The following is a 10,484-nucleotide window of genomic DNA, read 5'->3' on the forward strand; positions in this document are numbered from 1 at the left end:
TCTCCATATGTTCTCTAAGACTGGATGCTCCTGACCTGCTGAGTCCATCTCCAGTTGCACAACCTGAGGCAGCTGAATCATCATTGTTGCTTGTTTCTATTTTTCCTTCTTTCCATTTCCTTTTCTAGGCTTATAGAACCAGAAAACAACAGAGCAGAAACGGAGCTTAGAAATAATCTAGTGCAGGGATTGACAAACTTTTTCTGTAAAGAGCCAGATAGTAAATATTTTTGGTTTCGCAAGCCTTTTGGTCTGTTACAGCAACTCAGCTCTGCTGTTGTAGCATGAAAACAGCCGTAGACAATACAGAAACAAATGGGGGTGGCTCTGTTCCAATAAAACTTTATTTACAAAAACAGGCAGCCTGCTGGATTTGGCCCTTAGACCATAGTTTGCAGTCCCCTGGTTTAGTCTAACAACTTTATTTTACAGAAGAGGGGACTGAGCTCACATTTCACCCTTTCCTTTGACTTGTAAGGAAGGAAGGCAAGGACCAGGATATTGGCTTTCACCATAAGATACACACTTAAATTGAGTTCAAGATGAGCTTACCTTATATGCATAATTCCCTGTTCTAGCAAATGATGTTACATGAAGCTGTTAATGCAAGGTCTTTCAAAACTTTTAACTGCACTAAGACTTTTGGGACATTTTATATATTGCCATTCACCTTGACGCCTTTTTGAGCCTACATCTCTGGAGCAATGGTCAAATTTGAGTGGTAAAAAAATAAAGATAGAAACAGTTGAAGTAAGGAAAGCATGCTGCTCTTTTATTCTTCTTCAAAAGACTTCGTTTCCAATTTTGGAGGTGTCCACATTTGTTTATCTTTTGAGATAGCTATTAAATATCATATAACAGTCCCATGGTTTTTTCACCTTTAACATTAATTCCTGATTGTTTTGTTTAATTGATTGTTCAAATAGATGAAGATTCTTAGGTCAAAAAAAAAAGACTCCAAACAAAACAGGAAAACATATACTCAGGGTTCCATGAACACAAACCTAAAAATAAGCATTGGCTGCAAGTACTCGGGGAAAGAACACTGTTTAGAAAAGTCATCGTGTATGTGTTTTTTCTTCCCTTCCAGCACTGGAAGAAGTACGACATCTGTGAGAAGCAAACCAAAGAGGAAACTGACTCTGTAGTGCTGATAGAAAGCCTGAAGAGAGCCTCTCAGTGATGGGGATAATTTATTTTAACCTTCAGTGTGACCTTGTGAAGATTCATTCCGTTTTCCATTTGTTATCTGGGAACTTGTTAAATGGAAACCGAAACTACTGGACCATTTAAAAACAGGCAGCTCATAAGAGCCACAGGTCTTTATGTTGAGCCGTGCACCGAAAAACTAAAAATAATAATGGGCCCTTTGGAGAAAAGAGTGGAGTCATTTTCGTTGAATTATAAAAAGCAGACGTCTTTTGCTAAGGCTTCAAACTAGAGGACAAAAGCAAAAAGTGATGATGGCAGTCGAGTTAATCTTATCAAGAGTTGTGACAACTTCCTGAGGGACCTATGCCTGCTTTGTATTCTTTGTCTCAAATAATACCAACAAATTTTATTTGTAGGAGAACTCATTTTGGGTGCAAATGCTAAAGTCAAACTTGAGTCATAGAGAACATCTAGCAAACAAAATTGATAAAATCTGTTATCTGTTGTTTGGGATCCCACTGAGTAATGGCTATGGCTATTAAAACTCTTTAATAGTCCGGAATCTTCATCCCCTTCAGCAGCATTTTCCTCTGCTTTGAAAGGCCCAGGCATCCATGTTGGCCGTGACTACAGAAAAAGCAGAAGCAGCTTCTTTACTGAGATCTTTCAAAGCCATTTCAGGCTTTTAAGGGCAGTAGAGGCAGAATGACTTATTGGGTATTAGAGTTTGAACGACACAGTCTCTAATGATGCATTGTTTTTTTCTTCACCTCCGCTACTCAAATCAAGTATTTACTCTGCGTCCAGATTGTGTTAGGCCCCCAGGTGTGAGGCACCAACTCCCTCAAAGAATTCACAGTCTAGTTGGGTCTCCTCAGTTCTTTCTCCCCACTAGTCATTTTCCAGACCTTTCAACACCCCACTTCCCACCTCGATTTCCCCTTTTGCATCTCCCTCATTCCCTTCTGTGTAGTCTTTCACCTCTCATGACCAATTAGAATATAAATCTGCTCACAGCACCTAGAGGAGCAGGGAGTAATTTGCATCTCAGGAAAAGTGTGAGTAGACTGAGAAACAATGACTAATTCTCGCATATTTTGTAACTTCTGTGTGACTCTGCATTTATTTGAAGCTTTTCAGCATTTACTGTTTCTGTATGCATTTTATCAACAGAAAACAGTTATTATCGTCACCTAGAACTTTGCTATTTGCTTGAGAAAAAAAGAATAGTTGTGTCTTTCTCTTTTCCCTTACTCCCACAAATGGTTATTAGTAGGTTTTGTTTCTTATATTGATAACCAGCCATCCAAGGCTCCAACGTTTGTATTTTTTTTTTTTTTTTGCATATGTTAAGGCTCCATTCTCACCCATCCCCACAACGTATCCATATATATATATATTCCCTCTACTTCTACTTCCTCCATATTTAAAGTGTGGAAATGAGAAGTCCCCCTCCAATGTTTCTCTCCTCACACACATAGACTCAGATTACTGGTAGGAACTTGAGAACTCTATATCACAAGTTCTCCAAACATTCATCCGTTTGTATTAATAAGATAATGCTACTTCCAATTCCTGCTCTTAGGGAAGGGAGATCAGACATCCCTGCTCTTTTCAGGTGTGGGCACAGTGCAGCAGAACTGTGCCCTGGCTTTCCTGAGGAAATTGGGGTTCGTGGCAATGGCAGATGGCAAGGTGTTTCCTCCCCCTGCTTTTATATTTGAGGTCAGACTGAGGCTGGGAGACGGGCATGGATGTGCTATTCTGTCCTACTCTTCTCTAGAAAGAATATTTGGTTTTCCTGTGTAGGGATGAGATGATTTCCTAGCCAGCTCTTATACTTCCGCGAAACAAAACACCTAAATGCCTCACCCAAAGCCATTTTTCCTGTCATCCTATTTAGATGGCAGTGCGGGGAGGGGATGCTTTGATATTCTGATTACCCAGAGAACTGACGCCTACAGTCCTGCAGCCTGGGAGTGGGCTGGGAGCGGGGGTGTTTCCATCTTGCTCTTTTAGTGGTAAAATAGTTGAGGGAAAAGTGGGCAGTGAATTATGGGAGTACCTCTGGCTGTTACATAACTGCTGACAACTGATCCCCAGGTCTTGAGAGCTCTTGGAGACTTTAACACATCAGTGGAATTCCCACTACCTGTAGGAAACTAGTAGGTTCATGTGCTATTTTATGTCTAACCTTTATGGATTTGTTTTCTCCACATATCTAAGTAAAGCCACTGTAAGGATGGTCATTCCCATTCTTTCGTTCAGATAAGTGTGTTCTTCATCCCGCACTGAAGGGATACGTGAAACAATGTTAACATTTTTGGTAATGCCTTCAAATGAGGATCATTTTGTTTAACTTCTTACAGAAAAGCTTGAGTAAAATAAATATTAATTGTCTTTTTGTATGTCACCCAAATGTTTTCCTTTGTCTTATTTTGGGGAAAGTGTTGTGAGGAGTGGGTGGCAGAAGAAATTGGAGTTAAAAGAATATAAGTTGGGAAAAAATTCCAAGACAGCTATTTTATCTTACAACCATGTATCATAAGCTTCCCTGCTATTCTCGGCATGCCTGTGTTTTCTGATAAAGCCCTGCACTTGGTTTAGTATTAGTACAGCCTTTGCAAACAGTACCTAAAGGGACATAAGTATTTGCTAAATCGTGGTTCTGACAATTAAGGGAAATGGAGAACTGGTCCTTTCTAATTTTAAGCTTCAAATAGAGTGCAATGTACTTAAGGAGACTGTCATGGTATATACACGATGAGGGACCTCTAGTTATGAATTAATCACATAAACAGGTTAGATTTGAGACTAAGAAAATCAGTTTTCAATAGCTTCCCTCTTAAGAGGTGGTAATGTAGTTTCATGTTTTCTGTAACTACAGCAAAATGGTTTGAATGTCACGGAGGGTTTTTCTCATTTGTATTAAGTTCTAGGAGTGCATCTTTAGCCCAACATTTGTTAATTACCCTGCATCTTTCCAGGATCCAAGCCCTAGGGTATGGGTAGGGGGTGCTGATCTTGGTCAGGTTACTTCTGTAACTATCTAAAATGATCCAAGAAGATTCTGGAAATCCATCTCCAGGTAAGTATACTTTTGTTCTGTTTTGAATAAGAAATCACCTTTTGGTCCTCAACACATCAACACGCTGAGTATTATGACAGAAAACATTTAACTGAGGACCCTTGAGATTGTATATCTGTATGAGATCTATGGAAAACAAATTCCTGTAGCCACAAACATGTTCACCTCATCTCAGGGCAGAGGAGCCAGAATGACCTGAGACCATTTGCTTTCCAGGGTAATTTACCATTTTGTCATTTCCAAGAAGTCCTTCTCTTTTACAAGCACAGCTTTGTGCTCACGTGAGTAGCATATCATGCTACTAGAATATTAGTAGTTTTAGAAGAAAGTAAGGGGACAAGAACACTTATTTCAGAGACTCTGTTTTCTTTTAAACCCTAATGATTAGATCAAGCAACAAAGTTCTTTGTAAATACCGTAGGGAAATCTTGGCATGCTTTTACTTTAAGAAAAGGAGCAGTTTTGCTGACATTTGGATGTGCTAGATACTTTTGACATCAATTCCCAAGATGATTTCTTCCTGAAGATTCTTTGGCCTTTAGCCATCTTTTCTAATGGTCACACTTTTAGTTTACCATTAGCAACAGGAAAATACTTCACTGCTAGTTTTCAACATTTATTAGGTAGACCATTATATAAAAAAGAGAAAATTAATAGTTATTGAGTAGCTACTGTGTGCCAAGTTGCATCTGTTATTTCACTAAATCCCCATATGAGTCCCATGAGATAGGTTGATTATTATCTTCATGTTACAGATGAAGAAACCAAGACATAAAATGATTGAGTGTATGGGTGCAAGATCACACAGATCGTGACTGAGAGAACCGGAAAACAAGTCAGCCTGGCTTTAGAGCCTGTATAATATAGCCAGTGATGTACTTATTTGTCCTAAGGAGGCTAAAGAAGAAACATCTTATTTCAAATTATTGCCAAGTTTCTTATCAACGGACAGACTGAGAATTTAAATCATTTAATTGCAAAGTGAGCTTTATACAGTGTCTTAAGATTCATTCATGCGTCCATTCCTCTATGAGCCAGGCAATGTGCTAGGCACTAGGAATTTAGAAGTGAATAAGATTTGTCTTGGTATCAGGTGGTTAGTCAGGGGGAGGCTACTTTGTACAGGGAAAGAAACCTGGATTAGAATGTAGGAGTTCCAAATGACCTTGGGCAGGTATCTCTTCCTATCTGCATCTGCTTCCCCATCTATAAAATGAAGATGTTAGACAGTGATATATCATCCCATCCAAGGCTCATAACAGTGGCCATAAGTCGTAGAGCTCATCTGGAAGTGAGGATCTTTGCTACGTGCACTAGCAATGCCACGGGCAGGTCCCCTCCTCTCTCTGGGCCTCAGGGTTCTCGTCTGTGAAATGAGACTGGACTAGATTAGCTCTATTCTGACATCCTGCAAAAATTAAGATGATGACTTTTGTTGTACATATCAAGAAAATATGTTTATGGTCACCTCTTATTCTTGCTATAGGAGGTAGTTAGCTATTAGCAGTAACTGCCAAAAATAACCAAAGTCGGCCCTTTAATACAACAGTAAGAACAAAGGAATTGATACATTGGAAGAGCCTTGTGGTTCACCCAAATCAGAATTTTCACAAGGGCCCAGCCATGGCTCTGCCTAACAAATATTTCTTAACATGCTTTGCAGACCTTAGGTCATTTTGCCTAGAAATGCAAAAATGGACTTTGTATAATACAGATTGCTTGTATAATGACTACATCTGATGCATTCTCTAAAATCCATTTGAATTCAATACTTGCAAATTTGGTCATTGAATTTAACTTTTTGGGTTTCATTTGATCAAAATAAAACATGTACATAGTTTTAAAAGTCAAAGAGTACCACAGGGCTTATAAAAAAACAGTCCCCTGCCCCACCCTTCCTTACCCCGGATTCCTCCTCCCAGAAGAGATCCTCACACCCTGATCCCTGGAACCTGTGAAAATGTTACTTTACATGGCAAAAAGGACTTTGCAAATGTGATTAAGATGACAGAATTTAAAATGGGGAGATTATCCTGGATTATGTGGGGGGGTCGGATCTAATCATTTGAGCCCCTAAAAGCAGAGAAATTTCTCTGGCTGGAAACAGAAGAGGAGGAGAGATTCAAAACACAGAAAGGACCCAAAGTGCTGTTGCCGGCTTGAGACTGGAAGAGGCCATGTAGAAAGTGTCAGAGGGAACCGCGTCCTGCCTGCAACCTGAATGAGCCTGAAAACAGACTCTCTCCCAGCGCCTCCAGATAGGAGCCCAGGCTGGCCGATCTGTCATGACTTCAGCCTTGTGGGACCCTGAGCAGAGAATTCAGTCATGCTGGGCTGCACTTCTGACCTGCAGAAGTATGAGCTAATAAATTTGTGTTGTTTAAAACTGCTTTTAACATTTTTAGCTGTTTCTTTTGACATATAACTCTTTACTTTGGAATAATACCCTAATACTTAATGCTATTTCTTATTTTTATTTAGGTTTAGAAATTATCTATTTCTAAATTTCTGCTATGGAAGATGAGGAACTAGCTTCCATATATGCGTCCCAACACATACACACACACCACGTGCACTCATAATTCTCTTCCACAAATACAACACATTTTGGTTTAAATACTCAATATTTGCATTATACCATATAATTATTGCTCACAGTTGATCCATGTAGAGTGCCATTAACTGTACTTCCTTTATTTTGTTTTTCCCAAATTGTCTCTTTCGGTTTGATTTGGATTTTTTCTTCCAGTTTTATTGACATATAATTGACAGACAGCATGTATAAGTTTAAGGTGCACAACAACATGATTTGGTTTGGTTTTTTTCTTCCAGTTTTATTGACATTTAATTGACAGACAGCACGTATAAGTTTAAGGTGTACGACATAATGATTTGATGTCCATACATCATGAAATGATGACCACAATAAGTTTAGCGAACATCCATAATCTCACATAGATACAAAATTAAAGAAATAGGAAAAAACCACAATTTTTTCCTTGGGGTAAGAACTTTTAGGATCTACTCTCTTAACAATTTTCACATATAACATACAGCCATGTGAATTATATTTATCATGTTGTAGATTACATCCCTAGTACTTGTTTTATCTTATAACTGCCAGTTTGTACTTTTTGACCACCTTCATCCAATTCCCACTCCCCCCACCCCCTGCCTCTGGTAACCACAAATCTGATCTCTTTTTCCATGAGTTTATTTGTTTTTGAATTAATAATTGACCTATGTTAGTTCCTGTTACGCAACATAGTGCTTCGGTATTTCTATACATTTCAAACTGATCACCACGATAAGTCTAGTTACAATATGTGACCATACAAAGATATCACATAGCTAGTGACTATATTCCCCACACTGTACATTTGGTTCGATTTGTTTTGCTATGCACCTGCCATGACTTCAGTCTCAAACTTTCTATCAGAACCATTAAACTCCACTCAGTATGGTCAAGCATATTAGGTAATCTAGTCATACTCGATTCTACGAGTTCCATTTCTTTTTCTTGGAGACAGCCCTAGTGGAGTTTGCTGCCCTCTTGATCCATTCTGGAATGGTTGCCCTCTAGGCCCGCTTCCCAGCTGTCATCCTGGGAATTCCCTTTGCTTCTCTTCTGTGTTAGATTCTGTTTCCTAGCTCTCAGCTTGTCCACTTTCTTGCTTTACACCCTAGTTTTGCTGGACCACATCCTGCACTAACTTCCTTAGAAAGATTGCATGGGAGGTAATTTTAATAAAACCCTTCTGTGTCTGAATATATCTTCATACATCATTAACATTTTCACCAAGTGAAGAATTCCTAATTAGAAACAATTTCCTTTTAGAATTTTGAAAACATTATTCCAATATGTTCTTGCTGCTAGTGTTGCTTTTGAAAAGTCTGATCCTGTATTGGTTTCTTTTTTTTTTTTTTTTTGTATGTAACTTTTTTTTCTGCAAGCTTTAAAAGTTCTCTTTTGATCTCTAGTGTTTTAAAATTTAACAGTGATATGCCTTCTTCTGCGTCTTCTTCCATTTACTGGGCTGGGCTTTTGTGAGCCCTTTCAATCAAAAAACTCATCTTTCATTTTTGAGACGTTTCTCACATACTATCTTCTTTTTTGTTTTCTCTATTTCTAGAACTCCTATTAGTTGGATATTGGATGTCCTGGACTGATTCTTTAATTTTCATGTCTTTCTCTCATGTTTCAATTAATTGTCTTTTGGTTCTACTTTTTTGGAGGTTTCGTTAACTTGATCTGTCTGAGCCTCAGTTCTCATCTGTAAAATGGTGATAAAAGGACCTACCTCACAGGATTATTTTGAGATGTTGATGAAATAAACCATGTGAAGTGAACTTCAAAAAATGATGGCTGTGATTGTATGTACTGTTATTCTGGCACCAGTTCCTTTTTCCTTCTTATGTGAAAATGACAATCCTAGTGGCAGCAATATATCTTGCTTTTACAGTATCTTATTATACTATTAACCTTCATTGTACTGAGTTTGTAATGGTATGACATTTTCTAATTGCACTGTTTTAGAAAAAAAATATGGTATAAGTCTAGTTAGCAATATTAGAATCTCAGAATGTTAGAATTCAAATCGTAACTCTTTTATTTATGTTTCTAAAAATGTTTGAAATCAAAAGTAGTTTTTTTCTTTCTTTCCTTTTCTGTTTTTCTTTTTTCTTTTTTTACTTTTCAAGTTGTCAGAAAGAAACCGCACAGATCCACTTTCTCCCCTCACCCCTGGGTCAGATTAAAAACTGGAAAAATAATGCTGGATAGCTGCTCCTTGACAGTAAAATAGGTAGTCTGGAGGCCAACTAACCATTTTCTCAGGATGGGAGTGCAGTGCACTAAGGAGGCTAACAGATAATCGACAAAACTCAGCCCCAAGAGGAGATTTGGATTAGCTGTGACCTTCAGAGCCAAGAGCTTCTCTGCCTGCACGTAGGCGCCCTGAGGAGACCAGAACTAGAATTACAGAGGAAGAAAGCCTGTAAGTCAGGGACAATCTAACTTTGCTTTCTCTATTTATTTATGCATTTTTTTCAACCAGGAGTGATATTAAAACTATGTGACATGGGCACCAACCAATCAGATCTGATGCCAGCTGTAATTTCTTGGTAGGGTCATACTAGTATGTACCAATCCTGGATTCAACAGATTTTTTTTTAAGGTTTTTAAAATAACATTTATTTCTTAAAAGTTAACATGTGCATAATAGGAAACCAAAAAACACAAGAAGCAAAAAACAAAGTCATCCATCATCACAAGCAGTTTGCCATTTGATGTGTGCTTCTAGGTCTCGTTTGTGTATTTATACAACTAAGCATCCATTTTTATGTAATTAAGATCATACAGTTATGTATGTATCATGCTTTTTCACACATCATGAATATTTACCATTTCAAAGTCCCAAAGCTATGAGTATCTTGATAACCAAGAATACACTACACCAACTCAATTTGGAAGAAAAAAATGTAATCCTGTCTTTCTTGGTGAAAAAAGTTTCACAGAAGACAAAAATGGCAACAGGCTTCTAGATAAAATTATTGTCAGAGTTATGATTAAAATACTACATTCCCTTAATATTCCATTCAAAATGAGACATGAAGCAACAGAGTACACAAAGTATAATGCTTCTAAGAGGATTCATTATCCGATCTAAACTATTAAAGTATTAGCAAGGAGGCATGTTTCCATTGAATTACTTAACAATGTATTCCTATAGTACAGCCAAGAGATGCACACACATGCATGGTTATCATCCAAACATAAAGATGAACACATCCACATACATCCCTCCCTTTATACTTCCTTCTGCCCCTCTGCTGCCAACCTAATGAACAAGTCCTGACGTACATTTCTCAGAGATGGTTTAACAATTCCATATCCAAGATGCTGCTTTTTTATCAACTATAACAAAGATATTTACAAATTGGTTAATTCACTAGCTCTACTTTTTATCATACATTGTCACCTCAGGACATCTAAAAAGCCTAGATGTTGCAAAATAATGAATGAACCTTGTCCATAATAAACATAGGTACTTTACAAAAAAATGCACGTATAGACCTGTGGTTATAACCTAAAACTGACTTTTAGATATGGAGATATTAGCCAAGAGCCCTCCCCTTCACCCTTCCTCTTACGCCTCCTCCAGCATTTCAGCTAAGTACAGGACTACATCTAGCTCCAAGAGGTGGATTAACATAGACACTCCCAGAAGACACTCCTGAAAAC

At 38.0% G+C, this 10,484-nt stretch overlaps 1 protein-coding gene across 1 annotated transcript in view; it reads left to right on the forward strand.

Moving 5' to 3' along the window:
• The window catches only part of IL13RA1 (interleukin 13 receptor subunit alpha 1), a 67,487-nt gene extending 63,922 nt beyond the window's left edge, over positions 1-3,565 (forward strand). Inside the window, exon 11 of the mRNA XM_068533566.1 lies at positions 1,091-3,565. Within this exon, the coding sequence (XP_068389667.1) occupies positions 1,091-1,183 (93 nt within the window). The 3' untranslated portion in view covers positions 1,184-3,565. The remainder of the gene's footprint in view (positions 1-1,090) is intronic.
• The last annotated feature ends 6,919 nt before the right edge of the window (positions 3,566-10,484 follow it).

Source organism: Eschrichtius robustus, chromosome X, assembly GCF_028021215.1.
Source record: "Eschrichtius robustus isolate mEscRob2 chromosome X, mEscRob2.pri, whole genome shotgun sequence".
Taxonomy (NCBI): domain Eukaryota; kingdom Metazoa; phylum Chordata; class Mammalia; order Artiodactyla; family Eschrichtiidae; genus Eschrichtius; species Eschrichtius robustus.